Source organism: Scyliorhinus canicula, chromosome 1 (assembly GCF_902713615.1).
Source record: "Scyliorhinus canicula chromosome 1, sScyCan1.1, whole genome shotgun sequence".
In the NCBI taxonomy this organism is placed as follows: Eukaryota; Metazoa; Chordata; class Chondrichthyes; order Carcharhiniformes; family Scyliorhinidae; genus Scyliorhinus; species Scyliorhinus canicula.
The window spans coordinates 50,306,680-50,328,147 of NC_052146.1; the positions used below are offsets into that span (position 1 = coordinate 50,306,680).

The 21,468-nt window shown below is 44.8% G+C and overlaps 2 protein-coding genes across 5 annotated transcripts in view; one reads left to right on the forward strand and one right to left on the reverse strand.

Annotated features, from left to right (window-relative positions):
* The window catches only part of fbxo21 (F-box protein 21), a 68,049-nt gene extending 65,541 nt beyond the window's left edge, over window positions 1–2,508 (forward strand). For 2 of the 4 annotated variants that reach the window (XR_005459933.1, XM_038790592.1), the window contains one exon: window positions 1,961–2,508. Coding sequence is in view for 3 of the 4 variants with exons in the window: in XM_038790592.1 (XP_038646520.1) it covers window positions 1,961–2,133 (173 nt within the window). In the remaining variant the exon portion in view is untranslated. The remainder of the gene's footprint in view (window positions 1–1,960) is intronic. The other 2 variants (XM_038790601.1, XM_038790612.1) reach the window with 1 other exon arrangement.
* A 1,201-nt stretch (window positions 2,509–3,709) lies between these two features.
* tesca (tescalcin a) overlaps window positions 3,710–21,468 on the reverse strand; it is a 71,487-nt gene continuing 53,728 nt past the window's right edge. The window contains exon 8 of the mRNA XM_038790624.1: window positions 3,710–5,171. Within this exon, the coding sequence (XP_038646552.1) occupies window positions 5,094–5,171 (78 nt within the window). The 3' untranslated portion in view covers window positions 3,710–5,093. The remainder of the gene's footprint in view (window positions 5,172–21,468) is intronic.

Consider the following 21,468-nt stretch of genomic DNA (forward strand, 5'->3'; position numbering starts at 1 on the left):
CTGTAACGTAAATTTTGAAATGAACTATGAAGTGTTTCTTTATAGGTTAACTAAATCTTACAAACTGTTGTTCCTTATATTCATAACTCTGCTAAACTGTTGTTCCACGCAAAATAATACCTACAGTTTAGTTTGGTACTCATTATTTATTCCTCATTGTTTGGTGATGCTTTGGGTACCGAGCTTGTCAAGCAGATGATACAATCCCAAACCTTTTCCACTGTTGTTCTTATCTACTTGCTGAAAAAGAAATGTCATTGCAGCTGCACTTTACCGGTTCTCTCTCATTGGTGCGCAATCATCATTTACAATCATTTAGTTTTGAGTTCTTGCTCCAATCCTATTCAGTGTACTGTTTTCTGTGGTACTGCTTGAGGGGTTCAAGAGCATTAACAGGAAAATCTATATTCAATACTACACCGGCATCTTCAAACTTTGTTGGCTGCATGGTGTTTTGAATGGTCCCTGGGCTACTTCCTCCAATTTGTTATGATTCCAAAAGGATGCCCCAAACTGTTATGCTGCCGGGTGACTCCCCTTCTTTATTCAACCTCCTTGGTTGGCCGCATCATAGTTAATTTCAAAAGAATCCAATCCCTTCCCTCATGATTACTACTTTCCAGTCCAAATGTAATTATGTTTTAAAAGGAGCCAATTGAACCAGACTTTCTTGAGTTAAAGAGTGAGGTTAGTTACAAGACTCGAGAAGAAAATAATAAAACACAACACACATGAGAAGTGATTCCAAAAATAAAAGTTAAAAAGATATATGAATCAGCCTTTGGCTCGTCCATGAGGAGTATATAGTGAAATGTAATGGCCATTAAGTTGAGTGATTCTGGCAATGCTGACTTTGGCATTTGGTTTGGAGATTCTTGGTTCTCCAAGTTAGCTGGCTTGTGACTTGCTCCAACAATCAAAAAAATGTTTTTTTAACCTGTAAACGTAGGGATGCATAGTGGATGTTCTTTAGCTGTGACACACACACTAGCACAGTAGAACAAGAACACCATGCTAGCACACACAAACCGGGGTTGCACTTAGTTTTTAACCCCTTTTCCTGTGTTTTCCTGGAAGGGGAAAAACAGCAAACATACCTTTCGCCCAGAAACTGCTTTCTTTCAACTCACATGTTGTCCATAGTCTGGGATATTACTCACAGGTAATGATTTCTGCTGAGTGGTAATTAGCCTCCATTATAACCACAGAGACTACAGTTCACCTTTTGCATTGTATCTCTTCCTTTTGAAGCATTTCTGTCTGAAAAAAGGTGCTACGGTCTGTTCTCCCAGGACGAGTTGATCAAGTGTAATCTGCATCAGAATGTTCCAGCAAATGGTTACCTTACACTTACAGCCTCCGCCAGCTTTTTTTCTTCCATGTCCTTTCTTTAAAAGCATGTCTTGTCGGCTCAATATGTTCGTAGTAATTTGGGGATTCAGTATGTTCATAGTAATTCTGGGCTATGATCTGTTGTCATGACAATGGGCATCTAAAAACAATGCAGATAACCACTCACTACGTTTTCTGCACTGATGACTGTGTGTCACTTGCCCGTACTCTTGGGTGCATGCGGTTGCTTTCTGACTGCATTGCTCAGATAGCACAATGTTTTGGCCTTTCCTATCAACTTGGAGACTGAAGTTGTAGTCCAGCCTAATCTGACCAATCGGTCACACCCCTGTGACTCCGATCTGTAATTTAGTATTTAAGGTCAGGGGCCATTCCCTCCCACAGTCTCACATCTAGATTCACAGCAAGATTGGGGAAGTTAGATCCATCCCTGTTTTTGCCTTATCATTTGTTTACATCCGTACCCAACCCCTTAGCTGATATCGGGCTGAAGCTTTTGTTAATATACCCATGCAGAATGCAATAATTCTGGATATTTAGCATATATAGAAATGAAAGTCTTTACATGTTGACGCTTTAAATGCCTATGTCCCGATTGATGTTGCAGAAAATCTGATTTGTAATGCATCACCACTGGAAATAAGCCATGAAGAAGTTGGTCGCTACTTTTCAGAATTTTCTGGCACACACTACATTGCTAATGAGGAACTGCAGATCCAATATCCAGATGACATGGTGTTAACATCACAACTTGTGGAGAAGGTGTATGGCCATTCCTGAGTCGTTTTTCAGAAAAGAGTGAAGCATGGCAATGAGCATGTATTTAATGAACAGAATAGACCAAATGAGTCTCTCAGATACTGATTTGGAAATATGCTGCAAGTATCTTGGGGCACCTTTTGTATCATATATAATTTACATTAAAATTAAATAATTTTTTGCACCTTAGTAGAAGAACTTGTGTAAAAAAAAATAAAAAAAATTACAAGATACAGAAAGTATATTTCATTTGGTCAAGCCCAGTACGGAGGCATTTGATTTCCTGGTGGTAATTAGTTGCAATGTCCCATTGTAAAGACAGCATACAAACTGTGTTCCATTAATAAACGTTCCTGTGTGAAATATTATAAGACAATAAAATTTATTCCCAGAAGATGTTATTTTGTCAGCCTATTTTCATATATCTCTCGCTCAAATTGTGTGCAAAACGTGACAACTAATCTGTTTTTTTTACAGAACAGGACAGTGCAAATTTTCTATTCTAAAAATATTTTGCTAGAAGCCTTTCATGTTTAGCTATCTCAAGCAGATAAACCATCTCAAATCACATCTGACGAGTTTGCCTCTGGGTAGAGTGCTGATTAGAAACTGCTACTCTTGGATATCAATCTATCAACCAAATGCAGATATGAACCTGAGTGGTGGTGATGCTGCAGTTCACCTCGGGCAGTCCGAGATGCTGTGGCAACCTATACACTTCTATATGTATGTTGTGCGCAACAGTGGAAATTTAAGACACAAAAGCTTTGCTTAGTAGTGAATAGCTGCCATTACTGAGCTTAGTTGAGCTAGTGTGCCAGTGTTCTGATGGTGTTATTTTGGATTTTACAATGGCATAATATTGTTTTTCTTTGACAAGCTTTCTATTTAAAAAAAAAAACCCTTGTTGAGGTTCACAAACTGATTAACACCAATTAGCACTCGGCTTGTACTTCTCGACAATGATTTAACGTTAGCATCCTTTGTCCAGAGTGATTCCAAAAGGAAAATAATGCTTTATCTGAAACTGTAAGGCAAGCTGGCGTATGTTCATGGTTAGGTAATTTGAAGGCTATCCTGCGCACGGGCTGAAGTGCAATCTTTCTACCTGTATGTCCAGCGCAATTGTACAAAGTTCAAATGTGAAGTTAGATGCGTTGGGGTTAACTACAGGCCACTAAAGATTCAGCTAAAAATGTAAGAAATAGGAGCAGGAGTAGACCATGTGGGGGGTCTCTTGGATCGGACATTGTGTATCCTGTGGTTCTGCTACTTACTAAATTTCTGAATGTCTTCAATTTGTGAGAAACAACCAAAAGGTTTCATATTTTTAATATTTAAAATCGCCAATTTAAACTGGTTGCAACAGACATTAGTTGCAATTGCAACTAATGTTTAGTGTAATTATTTTACAAAAGTTTAGATTGTTCTGGTATTGAGTATATTCGAGTATGTTTAAGAGGAACCATTTCAAATATTGTGTACTCATTGTGTACTCATACCAATTTGCAACCCAGTTGAAAGATATACATTGTGCCAGGATGTTTGCCCATTTCCACGTAGAGTCTGGAAGCAGAAAGTTTAGCTCAATACTGTATGAATTATTCAAAAGATTCTTTAATAACGTGTGTGTATATATGAACATTTTGTACACCAATACCTAGAACTTTTACATTTTGTATGTTTTGTATTAATTTTAGATACGATTATAAATTACCAAAATAATGAAGTGAAAACAAGCCAATAAGTTTGCAGTCCGTTGCTGACAGTACATTGGGTTCATAATGATGTTTTCCAAACTGATCCCTGGGAGAGTTCCAAAACGGAAGTTGGGCACTTCCCCATACAAAGGAATCAAAAGTCATCGGCTAGTTCCTGCTTGCCTCCCAGCCCTAAGAATCGGTACAGCGTGGAAAGGATGAAGCCTCTGGGGTTTAGTCACCTGTTCTTTGGGCTGGAAAGGAGATAAGTCCATAGAGGAAGTGAAAGATAAATAAAATGGTTTTAAAAAAATAACACATACGACTGAATGAAAGGCACATAATCATTGATTAAAGCAGTGGGGAGAGTATAGTTCAGATTTTAGATAGAGCAGGAACTGAAATTGATGTTATGGGAAGATGGAGCAAAATGGTATAGTTTGTAGCAAAAACAATGAATAGATTTAATATGCATGATCGTAACTTGGCTGGCCCAATCATGGTTGCTTTCAAACAGATTAATTGCAGTCACGTGGAACTGATTTCTCCGTAAAGCTGAGACTTGTATGATTAAAAGGAAGGGCCCTATTTTCAAGTGAGCATAGTTACTAATTCCGCTTATTATTAGGACACGGGAAGGCCCATTGTTGCATTTCAGCAGAAAGTATTTGATATCGTAAATAATGAGATTAGCAGCTGCTAACACGTCATCGGCATGTTTCAACCCCACAGTAAATTGAACAGCCGACCCTAACAATAATATTGGGAAATGGAGCAACTTAGTTGAGAGGATGGGGAGAATCAGTCAATAAGATGTCTGATATGAAAGCACTTTAACGGGGCTAGAAAGGGGAATGGGACAGAGAAGTGAGTCATAAAATAAATAATTAACACTTCAAATTTTAAGCTGGATACATCCAGTTAGACCACAGGAAATACATGAGAGCTGATGTTGTAGCCTGTATAGCATCTAGTGCACCATTTAATGAGGCAGAGGGAAGAAAGCTGTGCTAGAAAAGTGAGAAATTGTAGCACTTAATTCGGGAGGGAACTACAGCAATTCTAGATTCCAACACTTGGTTCTTGCCAAGGATAAAAAAAACACACAAGTAAATAAGTTCTAAAAATGAAGGTGAGCCAAGCTACTTTAAGTGGAATCATGTTCGTACCAATCCATTCAGTACTGTGAAATTGTTTGTTTGCTTCATGGTTTAATATTAAAGATCGTTATGTGGGGTGATGTCTGCTCGGCTTCTTCTCAATTTGGTTTTGCATTTTTTACTATTTACAAATGGCAGAAGTGTCCATGTTCAGAAAACGCACATGCATTTTGGTTTCTATCTTGAGGTCCTGCATTATCTGAAAAATAAAGGAACTACCATTTGACAATTCACTTACAGTACTGTGCAATATTTCCAAATATATATTTATATAATAGCAATAATATCTGACATTCAAAAACATAATTTGATCTAATTTAGATAGGTTTAGTCACGATTAGCTTTTGTTTTTATCGTTGATGAATTGCTAAGGGCTCGAGAAGCATATTGTCTTATCAGAATGCAAAACCTTATAGTCAAATATGGTCATAAAGCTATTTCCAATAATTTTTCTTTTTAATAAATTCAAAGTACCCAATTCATTTTTCCAATTAAGGGGCAAGTAACGTGGCCAATCCACTTATCCTGCGCATCTTCTCGGTTGTGGGGGCGAAACCCACGCAAACACGGAGAAAATGTGCAAACTCCACGTGGACAGTGACCCAGAGCCGGGATCGAACCTGGGACCTCGGTGCCGTGAGGCTGCAGTGCTAACCACTGCACCACCGTGCTGCCCTGCTATTTCCAGTAATAGCAGATTCTTATCAATCACTGGTTACGTCATAAATCATATGTAAATTTTCCTTAAATTGTAAACAAAACACAGTGCATGTAACATTAACTTTGGTGCAGATACTCATCATCAGTAAACAGACCAACAACTCCAGTTGAATCATAAAATAGGAGTCTATTCAGTCCATCATGTGTGTACTGGCTCTCTGAAGGGGCAATTTACCCAATGCCATGGCCCGTCTTCCTCGTAGCCCTGCAAATGTTTTTCTTTCCAAAAAGTCCAATTTCCTTTTGAATACCTTGATTGAATCTACCTCCACCATACTCTCGGGCAGTATGTTTCAGAAACTAACCACACACCATGAAAATGTTTTCACCCAAATTATTGCTTCCACAAGCTTCCTCCACTGAAATTAAACTAAAGCCCAAGACCAATTTCTGGTTAATACAAATGACTGTAGGGAGAGAGTTAAAGTAATCAAAGCAGATAAGTAAATGGAAACCAAGGGGCACATTTCAGTTCTGTTTCGGCAAATGTAAATAATGGAATACTAAAAAGATTTAGTCATGAAACTTTGGTTCAAAATATTTATAAATAATCTTGTTGAAGTTACTGAAAGCTATACTAATGGAATTTCAAAGTACTGTTCTAAATCATGAGAGCAATGGGTTATGTGCTATGTTCAATGTGTAACATAAGAACATAAGAATTAGGAGCAGGAGTAGGCCATCTGGCCCCTCGAGCCTGCTCCGCCATTCAATGAGATCATGGCTGATCTTTTGTGGACTCAGCTCCACTTTCTGACCCGAACACCATAACCCTTAATCCCTTTATTCTTCAAAAAACTATCTATCTTTACCTTAAAAACATGTAATGAAGGAGCCTCAACTGCTTCACTGGGCAAGGAATTCCATAGATTCACAACCCTTTGGGTGAAGAAGTTCCTCCTAAACTCAGTCCTAAATCTGCTTCCCCTTATTTTGAGGCTATGTCCCCTAGTTCTGCTTTCACCCGCCAGTGGAAACAACCTGCCCGCATCTATCCTATCTATACCCTTCATAATTTTTTATGTTTCTATAAGATCCCCCCTCATCATAAATTCCAACGAGTACAGTCCCAGACTACTCAACCTCTCCTCATAATCCAACCCCATCAGTTCTGGGATTAAGCTAGTGAATCTCCTCTGCACACCCTCCAGTGCCAGTATGTCCTTTCTCAAGTAAGGAGACCAAAACTGAACACAATACTCCAGGTGTGGCCTCACTAACACCTCATACAATTGCACCATAACCTCCCTAGTCTTAAACTCCATCCCTCTAGCAATGAAGGACAAAATTCCATTTGCCGCCTTAATCACCTGTAAACCAACCTTCTGTGACTCATGCACTAGCACACCCAGGTGTCTCTGCACAGCGGCATGCTTTAATATTTTATCGTTTAAATAATAATCCCGTTTGCTGTTATTCCTACCAAAATGGATAACGTCACATTTGTCAACATTGTATTCCATCTGCCAGACCCTAGCCCATTCACTTAACCTATCCAAATCCCTCTGCAGTATTGTCTGCACTTCTTGCTTTACCACTCATCTTAGTGTCATCTGCAAACTTGGACACATTGCCCTTGGTCCCCAACTCCAAATCATCTATGTAAATTGTGAACAATTGTGGGCCCAACACGGATCCCTGAGGGACACCACTAGCTACTGATTGCCAACCAGAGAAACACCCATTAATCCCCACTCTTTGCTTTCTATTATTTAACCAATCCTCTATCCATGCTACTACTGTACCCTTAACGCCATGCATCTTTATCTTATGCAGCAACCTTTTGTGTGGCACCTTGTCAAAGGCTTTCTGGTAACACAAAGTTAATGCCTTAAACTCGTATGTAACAGTCTTAATCTTGAGAATGTATGCCAGTTAATGGGATTAAAATTTACAGCATTTGGTTTGTTTGATGTGGAAGTTTTTCCCAGATTTTGTGAAGATTATAGTTATAATTCTTAATGGGAGCTGAAGGATATTGATAATTTTGTAACCGTGAATCTGAAGATTTAAAAAATTTGTTTCATAGGATGTGGGCATTGCTGGCTAGGCTAGCATTTTAAAAAAAAATAATTTTTATTGAAAAATTTTGTATTCATACAACAACAAACAGTAATGAAAATAGAAACGGTCTCTAGCAATAACAGTCATTTTTTTTTATAAATTTAGATTAGCCAATTATTTTTTCTAATTAAGGGGCAATTTTAGCGTGGCCAATCCACCTACTCTGCACATTTTTGGGTTGTGGGGGCGAAACCCACGCAGACACGGGGAGAATGTGCAAACTCCACACGGACAGTGACCCAGAGCTGGGATCAAACCTGGGACCTCAGCGCCGTGAGGCGGTTGTGCTAACCACTAGGCCACCGTGCAGCCCTAACAATAACAGTCATAACACCCCAGAACCATAACAGCTCGTACACCGAACCCTCCCCAACCCCAATGACCAACAAAATAAATTAACAAATTAAATTAACAACATATTATATTGAATAACCGTAGAACAAATAGATAACACCCCCCCGGGTTGCTGCTGCTATTGACCCATTTCCCTATCTCTGAGCCAGAAATTCCAAGAAAGGCCGCCACCGTTTATAGAACCCTTGTACTGATCCTCTCGGCGAATTTGACCCTTTCCAGTTTGATAAACCCCGCCATGCCACTGATCCAGGTCTCCACACTTGGGGGCCTCGCATCCTTCCACTGCAGCAAGATCCGGTGCCAGGCTACTAGGGATGCAAAGGCCAAAACACCGGCCTCTTTCGCCTCCTGCACTCCCGGCTCCGCCGCAACCCCAAAGATCGCGAGTCCCCAGCCCGGTTTGACCCTGGATCCAACCACCCTCGACACCGTCCTCGCTACCCCCTTCCAAAATTTCTCCAGTGCCGGGCATGCCCAGAACATATGGGCATGGTTCGCAGGACTCCCCAAACACCTGACACATCTATCTTCGCCCCCAAAGAACCTACTCATCCGAGTCCCGGACATGTGAGCCCGATACAGCACCTTAAATTGAATGAGACTAAGCCTCGCACATGAAGAGGAAGAGTTAACCCTCTCCAAGGCATCCGCCCAAGTCCCGTCCTCCATCTGCTCCCCTAATTCCCCCTCCCACTTAGCCTTCAGCTCCTCCACTGATGCCTCCTCCCCCTCCTGCATTACCGTATAAATGTCAGACACCTTCCCATCCCCGATCCACACCCCCAAAAGCACCCTGTCCCTTGCCCCCCGCGAGGGCAGCAAAGGAAATCCCTCCACCTGCCGCCTAGCAAACGCCTTTACCTGCAAGTACCTGAACGTGTTCCCTGGGGGGAGCCCAAATTTCTCTTCCAATTCCCCCAGGCTCGCAAACCTCCCGCCCATAAACAGGGCCCCCAACTTCCTAATGCCCCCCATGACGGGTCGGAGAATAGCGGAGGGCCTTCCCGACATTTTTCCCGCCCTCCCGCTATTCCCCCCCCCCCCCCCCCGCCCAACTCCCGACACGAATCGCTGCCGCCGTTTTTTTACGGCCGGCAGCGATTCACAGCTGATAGATGGGCCGAAGTCCCAGCCCTTTACGGCTGTTTTTACGAACGGCAAACACACCTGGTCTGGCCGTTCGTAAAAACGGCGGGAACAACTCGCTTTTTATAACCATGGCACCGATTGGTACGGCAGTACCACGGCCGTGCCAAGGGTGCCATGGGCCCACGATCGGTGGGCACCGATCGCGGGCAGTGGGCCCGCTGCCCGCGCACTATTTCTCCTTCCGCCGCCCCGCAGTATTCATTCGCGGGGCAGCTGAGGGGCATCCCGGCCCGCGCATGCGCGGGTTTTGCGCAAATACGCGATGACGTCATCCGCGCATGCGCGGGTTGGAGTCTTCCAATCCGCGCATGCGCGGCTGACGTCATATGACGCGTCAGCCGGCGCTAACTCCGGCAAGCGGGCTTAACGAAATTCGTTAAGCCCGTGATGCCGGAGCTTACGGCGTCGGGCTGCTAGCCCCGACCGGGGACCAGAATCGGTTCCCGGTCGGGAAGGGGCACGCTGGCGTCAAACCCGCCCGAGTTTGACGCCAGCCTTACGATTTCTCCCGTTTTGGGAGAATCGCGCCCGAGCTTTCGGAGCTCCGGAAAGACCCTCTTCACTCTCGGAGTCCCACGCACCCACACAAAGCTCAAAATGCTACTAGTCACCCTCCTGAAAAAGGCCCTGGGGATGAAGATGGGCAGGCACTGAAACAGGAACAAGAACCTCGGGAGCACCGTCATTTTGACGGACTGCACCCTCCCCGCCAACGACAATGGCAGCATATCCCATCTTTTAAATTCCTTCTCCATCTGCTCCACAAGCCTGGTGGAATTGAGCTTCCAAAGAATCCCCCAGCTCCTGGCCACCTGCACCCCCAGGTACCTGAAACTCTTCCCTGCCCTCTTAAACGGGAGCCTTCCAATTCCCTCCTCTTGGTCCCCCGGGTGCACCACAAACACCTCACTCTTGCCCAGATTCAGTTTATAGCCTGAAAAGGCCCCGAACTCAGCCAACAGCTCCATCACCCTTGGCATCCCTCCCACTGGGTCCGCCACATACAGTAACAGGTCATCTCCATACAACGACACCTGATGTTTCTCCCCACCCCGCATCAAATCCCTCCACCTTCCTGACTCCCTCAACGCCATCGCCAAAGGTTCGATTGCCAGTTCAAACAACAAGGGGGACAGGGGGCACCCCTACCTGGTCCCTCGGTAGAGCCGGAAGTACTCCGACCTCCTCCAATTCGTAGCCACACTCGCCATCGGGGCCTCATACAGTAGCCTCACCCACTTAATAAACTCTTCTCCAAATCCAAACCTCTCCAGCACCTCCCATAGGTACCCCCACTCCACTCTATCGAAGGCCTTCTCCGCATCCAACTCCACCACTATCTCCGCCTCCCCCTCAATCGCAGGCATCATAATGACATTTAGCAACCTCCGTACATTCGTATTCAGCTGCCTTCCCTTAACAAAACTTGTCTGATCCTCGTGGATCACCCCTGGCACACAGTCCTCAATCCTGGTAGCCAGGATCTTTGCCAGCAACTTGGTGTCTACATTAAGGAGAGATATGGGCTTGTACGAACCACACTGCTGGGGGTCCTTATCCCTCTTTAGGATTAAGGAAATCAGCGCCCGCGACATCGTCGGGGGCAAAGCCCCCCCCCTCCCATGCCTCATTAAACGTCCGCTCCAACAGGGGGCCCACCAGGTCCACATACTTTTTATAGAACTCCACCGGGAACCCGTCCGGCCGCGTCGCCTTCCCAGACTGCATCTACCCAATCCCCTTAACCAGCTCCTCCAGCTCAATCGGTGCCCCCAACCCCTCCACCTGCTCCTCCTGCACCTTCGGGAAAGATAGCCTGTCGAGAAAACTCTCCATTCCCCTCCTCTCCACCGTTGGCTCCGACCGGTACAGTTCTCCATAAAAGTCCTTGAAGACCTCATTCACCTCTGCCCCCTTCCGCACCACATTCCCACTCTTATCTCTCACTCCAGCAATTTCCCTAGCCGCATCCCGCTTGCGGAGCTGATGCGCCAGCATCCTACTCGCCTTTTCACCATATTCATACACCGCCCCCTGTGCCTTCCTCCACTGTGCCTCCGCCTTTCTGGTGGTTAAGAAATCAAACCTAGCTTGTAGGCTACGCCTCTCCCCCAGCAATCCCTCCTCTGGTGCCTCCGCATACCTCCTATCCACCACAAGGAGCTCCCCCACCAGTCTCTCCCTCCTCTCCGTCCTATCCCTGTGGGCCCGGATGGATATCAGCTCCCCCCAAATCACTGCCTTCAGGGCTTCCCAGACCATCCTCACCCGACCAATCTCCGACCACGCTCCGCATTGGATGGATTTGGAGATGGGGGAGGTACGGGACCTCCCCCGTATCGTTAACCTCGAGGTACCCCTCAATACTTCCCCAGACCCTCCAACACACCTCCTCCTCCGCCAACAACCCCACATCCAGACGCCACAGCGGGCGCTGGTCCTGTACCTCCCCCCATCTCCAAATCCATCCAATGCGGAGCATGGTCGGAGATTGCAATGGCCGAATACTCTGCCTCCTCCACCCTCGGAATCAATCCCCTGCTCACCACAAAAAAGTCTATTCTGGAATAAACCCTATGGACGTGGGGGGAAAAAGAATACTCCCGCGCCCTCGGCCTCCCAAACCTCCAGGGGTCCACCCCTCCCATCTGGTCCATAAACCCCCTCAGCACCTTGGCCGCCGTCGGCCTCCTACACGTCCTTGAACTGGACCGATCCAGTGAAGGATCCAGCACCGTATTGAAGTCCCCCGCCATGATCAGGCCCCCCGCCTCCAAGTCCAGGATACGTCCCAGCATACGCCTCATAAAGCCCGCATCATCCCAATTTGGGGCATACACATTAACTAATACCACCTTCTCTCCCTATAGCCTACCCCTCACCATAACAAACCTACCCCACTTATCCGCCACCACCTCAGATGCCTCAAATAACACCCTCTTCCCCACCAGAATCACCAACCCCCGGTTCTTCGCATCCAACCCAGAGTGGGAAACCTGCCCTATCCACCCTTTCCTCAGACGGACCTGGTCCGCCACCTTCAGGTGGGTCTCCTGCAGTGGCGTGCAGAGGGGGGGGGCCGACGGTGCATTGGCCCCGGGCATCCATTGGATGGGGGCATCCAATCAGAGAAGGTAAAAAAAAAAAATTTTTTTTTTTTTTTTTTTTAAATTTTTTTTTTAAAATTTAGATTACCCAATTATTTTTTTCAATTAAGGGGCAATTTAGCGTGGCCAATCCACCTACTCTGCACATTTTTTGGGTTGTGGGGGCGAAACTAACGCAGACACGGGGAGAATGTGCAAACTCCACACGGACATTGACCCAGAGCCGGGATCGAACCTGGGACCTCAGTTCCGTGAGGCGGTTGTGCTAACCACTAGGCCACCATGCTGCCCCAGAGAAGGAAATAAGATAGTAATTTTAAAATTTCAGCGGTGATAAATCAATTTTTGGAGGCTCACCACACTGCAGAGGCAGTTGTTAGCCCTTTATTCCTTTAACATGGTGTACCCTTTCTGTCTTCAGAAAATGGTCCTTCTCCCCATCCCCCCCACACGCATGCGCATGATGTACGTGGTGCAACCATCAAAAGCAACAAGCAGACGTGGCTGTTCGTTCCTGCGTTTCCTCGAGTCATAACTCGTCTTTTCTTCAGCTTTTTGTGCATCTAGATTAGTTCTTTTACCTACTCAGGTCAGTGAATAGCTCTAGAACAGGTGCAACTACGGTTTTTATAGGTTTTTTGGCGATATTTAATGAAATATTTACGTGGGATGTAGTAAGAGTGAAGCCTGGATGATCAGAGGACTGCTATGGCATTTAATCTCGGAATAGGAGACATTTATTCCTTAACATGCTAATATTCGAATACAGATACCACTAATTTGCAAGTCTATGATATAAATTGCACAAAATTATCAGTGGAGAATCAGTGTGAAATAATTTGATACGAAGGAACAAAGAAATGAAATATGGTTTATCCGTCTGCAACTGACCGATTGTTTACCATTTTCTTCCCATTTTCTCATGCGTCTTACGGTTTTTGAGATAGAAAATGAAATGTTACGGGTATTTCGTGTACAACCGAGTGGAGCACAGAACAGGAAAAAAAAGAGGGCCAGAGTCGAAGAAGAGTCCCATCAAAGAGGGGCATTAGATGCATGGAGAAAAAGAAGTAAAGAAGAAGTAGGAGAACCTGGAGAAGTAAAAGATGATGTGGGTGCAGAGAAGGATTTTTCTGATACGGATTCAGCTCGGTCAGAACATAATACTCTCTCTCCTCAGTCTCGTTGTCAGGATGATGATCCATGTGAAGAAAATAAAGAAGATATTTGCATATTTTTGCAAAGAAGCGATTTTCGCTGTTTGAAGAAACCGATTCCAGATCATTTGAAGATGACAATATTACAACATGGCCCTGAAAGATATCAGAATAAAAGTGGTCCATTTGCTGAGAAGGATGGGAGATCATTTTCCAAACAGTGGTTTGATAAAGTTTCCACAAACGGAGAAATTGTGGAGAGAAAATGGTTGTTATACTCTCCATATCGGAAAGCATGCTACTGTTTTGTTTGCTTTTTGTTTTCAAAGGAGCATTTGTTGTCTGTGTCAAACTTTGGAAAGGAAGACGGTTTCTCCACTTGGAGAAAATTAAATCCAACAATACCTGACCATGAGAAAAGCCCTTCTCATAGAGCTCACATGAGAGAATACCTGAACCTTGTAGTTCGACTCCATCATTCAACTACAATAGATGCTGAACTTCAACAGCAAATGTCTGCTGAAAAGAAAAGATGGAAAGCTATAACTGAACGGATTGTCGAGGTTATATCCTTTCTGGCAAAACAGAATCTGGCCTATCGTGGATATCGAGGAGAAGGAATATCTGGGTTATCAGAGCCAGGGGAGACAGTCAGTGAAAATACAGGAAACTTTCGAGCAACAATCAGACTTTTGGCCAAATATGATGACATCTTAGCAAAACACTTGCAGAGAGGGAAAGAGAAACCAAAAAGTGTCACCTACTTGTCCAACAGAATTCAAAACGAAATAATCAATCTTCTTGGTGAAACTGTCAAGAAAAATATAATTTACGAAATTAAGGACGCAAAATATTTTAGCATAATGCTGGATTCAACTCCAGATATTGCCCATGAAGATCAGGTTTCTGAAATTCTGCGTTACGTTCATATTGATGAAAACAGAAAAGTAGAAATAAAGGAGACATTTCTGGGATTTTTTCAAGTCAACAAGAAAGATGCAGTCAGCCTGGTAAATAAAATTCAGGAAAAATTGGAAGAAGACAACATTTCCATGAATGACTGTCGTGGTCAAGCATATGATAACGCAGCAGTTATGGCTGGAGTGAGAGAAGGTGTTCAACAAAAAATCCTTGAAGTTAACCCAAAAGCTGTGTTTGTGAACTGCGAGAACCACAGCCTCAATTTGTCCTGTGTCCATGCAAGTGAGGTGCAACCTGTTGTTGTTACATTTTTTGGCATTCTAGAAAAACTCTACTTCTCGTTGGGAAGTGTTAAAATCGTTTGTCACTCGGACTGTGAAAAGACAGTGTGACACAAGATGGAGTTCCAGCCATGATGCTGTGCAAGTAATCCACGAAGAGTGTGACAACGTTATTGCAAGCCTTCAACACCTGCTGGAAGGAGAATTTTCAAGGGAAACTAAATCTGATGCAGGATCGCTACTGAACTCTATTCAACAGTTCCCGTTTATAGCTTTATTAAATTTTTGGTACTCGGTTTTATCATCAGTGAATAAAGTCTCAAAACGTTTGCAGGATCCGAAAATGGGGTTCCATGAAGCTTCTTGTGATCTGAGAGGACTTATTCATATCTTGAATTTGAAGAATGACGAAATTATCCACAATGCAATAGATTTAGCCAATGAATATTGTCAAAATTGGGGAATACCAATTGCACGAACAAGGAGAAGAAGAATAATGCCTGGAGAGTCAGCAAGAGATAGTGGACTGACGGCACAAGAAGAAATGAATAGAGTAATGGTAGAGATTGTGAACAGATTAAAAACTGAAATTGAAGACCGCAGTGTCCGTCTTCAAAGACTCAGTGACCGATTTTCTTTTTTTCTGAACTTGAATTCAGGAGTGATTGAAGATGAACAAGAAAGAGAGAAATTAAAAAAGGAATGTTCAGACTTTGCAAATTATTATGACAATGATGTGGTTGCAATTCAGTTATATGACAAAATTATTGATTTTGTGATGCTCCTTCGAGCTGGAGGGAATAGAGTTCCCCCTGATCCTAAAGATGCTCTGGAGTCTTTACTGCAGTATGGGAGGGATGTCTTTCCGACGCTGTGTGTTTCATACAGATTACTGCTTACAATCGCATTTTCAGTCGCAAGCTGTGAAAGGTCATTTTCAAAACTGAAATTAATAAAAACATATCTGAGGTCTTCTATGTCACATGAGCGACTGACCAACCTGGCTTTAATAAGCATTGAAAAAGAATTTCTCACAGCTGATGTAAAAAGTGTAGTTGTTCAGGTTTTTTGTGACAGGAGGTATCATTTGGGGAAAAGAACTTAATAAATTTGATTGATTTATATTAAAATCGAATAAAGCGTTTATTTCATGTTTCATCTGTGTTTATATATTCAAAATGTTTTCCTTTCTCATAATATTTCTCAGTATAGTAGGCCTTATACTTGAGTCTTTGGGGCATACAATCAAGATTTGCCCCGGGCATCACGAGACCTCTGCACGCCACTGGTCTCCTGGAGCATCGCCACATCCGCCTTCAGCCCCTTCAAATGAGCAAATACCCTAGCCCGCTTAACCGGCCCGTTCAGTCCTCTCACATTCCAGGTGACCAACCGGATCAGAGGGCATCCCACCCTCCTATCCCGCCGACTAGCCATAGCCCGTCGACTGCCCGCCCCAGGCCAGCACACCCCGCCCGACCCAGTCCCCACGGTGACAGCACCTCTCCTCTACCCCCCCGGCCCACACCGGCTCCTTCCTGACCCTACCTGCAGCAACCCGGTATCTCCCCCCCAGGCTAGGACCCCTCCTAGCCGTGACACGCCCTCCATTGTACTTCCTTGGGTCAGCTGACTTCTGCTGACCCCGGCAACTCCCACCAAAACTCGACCCCTCGCGACGTGGGATCATCCCCCCCCTCCTGCCACTCCCCTTGGCACCGCTCCAGTGCGGGAAAAAAAAAAACCAGTAGAGGCCCCGCAACGCGGGAAAACAGAGGAAAGCCTGCGCTTTCGCACTGCCCCCCCATCCTACTGACGCAGCTCCCAAATACCAGCCTCATCCCATCCCCCAACCCCATATAGAATACAACAAACCCCCAACATCCCCCGCAAAATACGAAACTCAGACCATCCCCCCCCCCCCCCCCCCCCCAGAAAACAGAGCAAAACACACAAAGAAACCATGTCAAAATTACAAAAGTACAGAAAACACAGCAACAGCAAAAACCAGCAATATAACAATACAACCAACCCCGCAACCCCCAACCCCTAGTTCGAGTCTAGCTTCTCCTTCTGCACAATGGCCCACGCCTCCTCTGGGGACTTAAAATAGTACAGTAGTGCCAATCCAGATAAGTTACCCACAGGCGCGCAGGCTGCAACATCCCAAACTTTACGTGCTTCTTATGAAGCACTTCCTTCATCCGGTTAAACCCGGCCCGCCGCTTAGCCACCTCTGCACTCCAGTCCTGGTAGATACGTACTACCGAATTCTCCCACTTGCTGCTCCTCACCTTCTTGGCCCAGCGCAGCGCACACTCCCGGTCACTGAACCGATGGAACCGCACCAGCACCGCCCGCGGGGGTTCATTCGCCTTAGGCCTCCTGGCCAGTACTCTGTGTGCCCCCTCCAGCTCCAGGGGCAGATGGAACGACCCTGCCCCCACCATCGAATTCAACATGCTGGCCACGTAGGTCGGCAGATCCGACCCCTCCAGACCCTCCGCAAGGCCCAAGATCCTTAAATTCTTCCGCCTCATGCGGAGATCCAGCTCCTCAAAGCGGTCTTGCCACTTTTTATGGAGTGCCTTGTGCACCTCCACCTTACCCACGAGGACCACGGCCTCCTCCTCTCTTTCAGTGGCCTGCTGCTGCAACTCCTGGATGGCAGCATCCTGGGTCGTCTGGGTCTCCATCAGCTTGCTGGTTGTTTCCTTCAGTGAGCTCAGCAACTCAGCCTTCAGCTCCGCAAATCAGCGCAGGAGAGCAGCTTGCTGCTCCTGCGTCCACAGCCTCCACTCCTCGGGTGCTCTGCCGGCCGCCATCTTGGATTCCTTCCCCCGCTTTTTCTGGGGAGCTGCTGCCGTTTTTCTCTTTGCCCCACTTCGATTTCAAAACATAAATTGCGGAGAATGTTTCTCCCAACACCTTCCCCCACCGGGAAACGTCAAAAAAGCGGCGTTTGGGGCTCTAAAAAGAGCCCAAAAGTCCGTTAAAATCGGGAGCTCCCAAATGTGCGGCTTAGCACGTCATCACCGCAACCGGAAGTGGCTAGGCTAGCATTTATTGCCCATCCCTAATCGTCCTTGAGAAGGTGGTGGTGAGTTGCTTTCTTGACCCATCAAAATCCTGAGAGACGGAATGGCAAAATAGTTCCACGTGGCTTGGAGAGGAACCTACAGCTTTCCTATGCATCATTCTTGGTGGCAAAGATCATGGGTACTGAAGGAGCCGTGAGTTGATGAATGCATCTTGCAGATTGTGCGCTGGTGGTGGAGGGGGTACCAATCAAGTGGACTGCTTTGTCCTGGATAGTGTTGAGTTCCTTGAGTGTTGGAGCTGTGTTCATCCTGGTAAATGGAGAGTATTCCATCACATGCCTGACTTGTGCCTTGTAGATGGTGGACAGGCTTCTGATGGTGAGTCAGGACATGAATTACTCGCAGCAGAATTCTTAGCCTCTGACCTGCTCTTTGTTGCTGCAGTATTTAAATGGCTGATGCAGTTTCGTTTTGGCCAATGGTAACTCTCGGGATGTTGATAAAGGCAGATTTAGCGATGGTAACACCATTGAATATGATGGGGAGATGGTTAGATTCCCTTACCATTGCCTGGCGCTTGTGTGACACAAATAGAACTTGTCGCTTATCAGTGCAAGCCTAAATATTGTCCAGGCCTTTCTGCATTTGGGCACAGACTGCTTAGGTATCTGAGGACTGAATAGTGTGGAGCTTTGCTGAACAAGGTACATTAGTTCATGTGGCAGGACTGTAGAATTAACTTTTTCCACAGTCAATTATAGGAAAATTCACATTCAATTATAGGAAAATTCAAATTCAGGGATTTGCTACAATTGGGTAGATGTCATAATCACATTTGTAGTTTATAAGAAAACTGTGGGACTGAAGGGCCTGTGTATATCACTGGATCTGCAGTGTTACTCATGAATCAGACAAGGCCACTGTCCATTTCCAAAACAAGAGACCATCCCAAAGATAGTGACTGACACAAGTGATGTTTTCTGGCGAGTAACGTCATTAGCATTTTCCTTACCATTGTTAGTTGGACAGGTGAGCATTTTGAAAAAGGGCCCAATTTGTGCCCAAAAGTGGAAACTTTGCCAGTAATTTGCATGCTTTAATCACATAAGGAATCTAATTTTGAGCTCTCTGTATTTGAGTTTGTGAAATCGAGACTTAATTAGTGCAGCTTCTGCCTGTTTTACTAACGGACTATTCTTCGTCACTTCTCATAGTTACAGGATTCTGCTGTGTCACTGATTTTGAAATGTGAATTGTTAACCGATCACAGTCTGTGGTTGTGAGACAGCGTGTGTGCAGATCCACCATTTTAAAAGTAATAATAGATAAATTATTCCAATTATCATATCTGGCATGCATTGCAAACCCAATGCCATATGTGCATCTGGTTCTTCATGTTCATAAAAAAGCAACAGATACAATGGAAAAATTATAAACAAAACAACCACTTTTTTTTTACTGTGATCTGGTGGTCTTAATAATGTTTCCCAAGGGTGGGATTTGGGGCAAGTGGCAAAATAAAGACAAACTTTCCTCAGCAATTAGCATCTGATGACCTCTGGGTGTGCCAGTGATGACAGTTAACATCCAATCTAAAGTATTGGAGAAGTTGAGGCTGCAGGTGCATTTTTTTTTTATTCGTTTATTTGGTGTCACTGGCTGGACCAGTGTTTATTGTCCATCCTTAATTGCCCGTAAACTGAGTGGCTTGCTCGGCCATTTCAGAGGTATTTAAGACTCGACCATAAGTTGATGCCACGATGAGCATGTGCACAAGGAATAAGAGTGGTTCAAGGTTAGAATTGTGGGGGACTTCCAAGATGACCATGCAGGGAGGGCTGAAGATCCTTTAAGCAGTACAATGGCATTGTGCCAGTAGGAGCAAAAACCAAATGAGGGCACATCTGAGGACTGTGGAGGAGAGGATAATGTTCACAGATTGTGACTGAGGCTGTGAAGAGATTAAGGAGGACACAGAGATAGATTGGTATGGAAAGGATGTCAATGTGACCTTGAGGCTGTAACTAAACTGATGGATTCTGACCAGGAGCACATTTTGGTCTTAAAGGGAAAGGCGATCACATCTCCATTTTAGCAACAGACTGCTTCTCTCAAGTCTGCTCTTTCATGCAGATTTGGAAAGGACTGTGAGAATATTAACGCTCCATTAGATTTTGTATTATACATGGCACAATGCTCGAGTTACTATTTATAAAAATTAACCTCCAACCTGCTGTGAGGTACATCATGGATTATCTTGTATACGCATTAAATGTGTCCTCGTTGAATTCCAAGCCATGTTACAGGCTTCTAGTGAGCCACTGCATACAAATATCTGAATTGCTTAACCCGCTGAGTTTGGTGGATAAGGATGTCTGAGTTTTAGTGTCCTTCAATAAGTGTCACAATTTACTTATTTTGTCAAAAAATGATCAGGTTGTGTCTATGATTTGACCATTTCCATAGTTTAGCTTCGAACTGAGTGGCTGGCTGGGCCATTTCAGAGCCAACAGTTCTGCTGTGGCTCTGGACTCACTTGTAGGCCGGGCCAGGTAAGGACGGCAGTTGGGTCTTTACAACAATTGACAATGGTTTTATGGGCATCACTAGACTTTAAATTCTAGATTTTTATTGAATTCCGATTTCACCACGTGACATGGCGGGATTCAAACCTGATTCCCAGAGTCTGGATCTCTAGATTCCTAAGATAAATGATTGGGGCAGAAAGGCAAAGGGAAAAGGTAAATGAAATTGTTTAAATGTAAAGAATAAATGGTTAAAGTAAGTAGGAGAGAAGTTAATAATACAAAAAAAAAAGAACAAAAATGATACCATGTAAACAACAGTATATGTTATATTATTTTGGTAGTTATGGGGTTAATACTAAAATAATGAAACTACCTGATATTCATAGAATTTACAGTGCAGAAGGAGGCCATTCAGCCCATCAAGTCTGCACCGGGCCTTGGCAAGAGCACCCTACTTAGGCCCATGCCACCACTCTATCCCCTTTATCCCTACCTAACCTTTTTGGACAATAAGGGCAATTTACCATGGCCAATCCACCTAACCTGCACATCATTGGACTGTGGGAGGAAACTGGAGCAGCCGGAGGAAACCCACGCTCACACTGGGAGAACGGGCAGACTCCGCACAGACAGTGACCCTAGCCAGGAATCGAACCTGGGACCCTGGAGCTGTGAAGCAACTGTGCTAACCACTATGCTACCGTGCTGCCCGGTACTCAATAGACATTCAAGGACCTATTCAAGAACGGTCTCCTATACTGTAGGGATTCTATGATTAAGAATCTAAATGATCGTCCAGCAGTTACTAGGAATCCGTCAGTGGTCTACTAGAGTGCGATATCACCGCACTACATTGGTGGTATGGTGGTACAGTGGTTAGCACTGCTGCCTCACAACGGTAGCAGTTCAATTCCAGCCTTGAGTGACTGTGTGAAGTTTGCACGTTCTAGCCGTGTCTGTGGGTTCCCTTTGGGTGTTCCAGTTTCCCCTCTCAGTGCAAAGATGTGAAGGTTAGGTAGGTTGGCCACGTTAATAATTGCCCCTTAGTGTCCAAAAGATGTGCAGGTTGGGTGGGGTTACAGGGATAGGGTAGGGGAGAGGGTGCTCTTTCAGAGGGTCAGTGCCGACTCTATGGGCCTAATGGCCTGCACTGTAGGGATTCTATGATTCT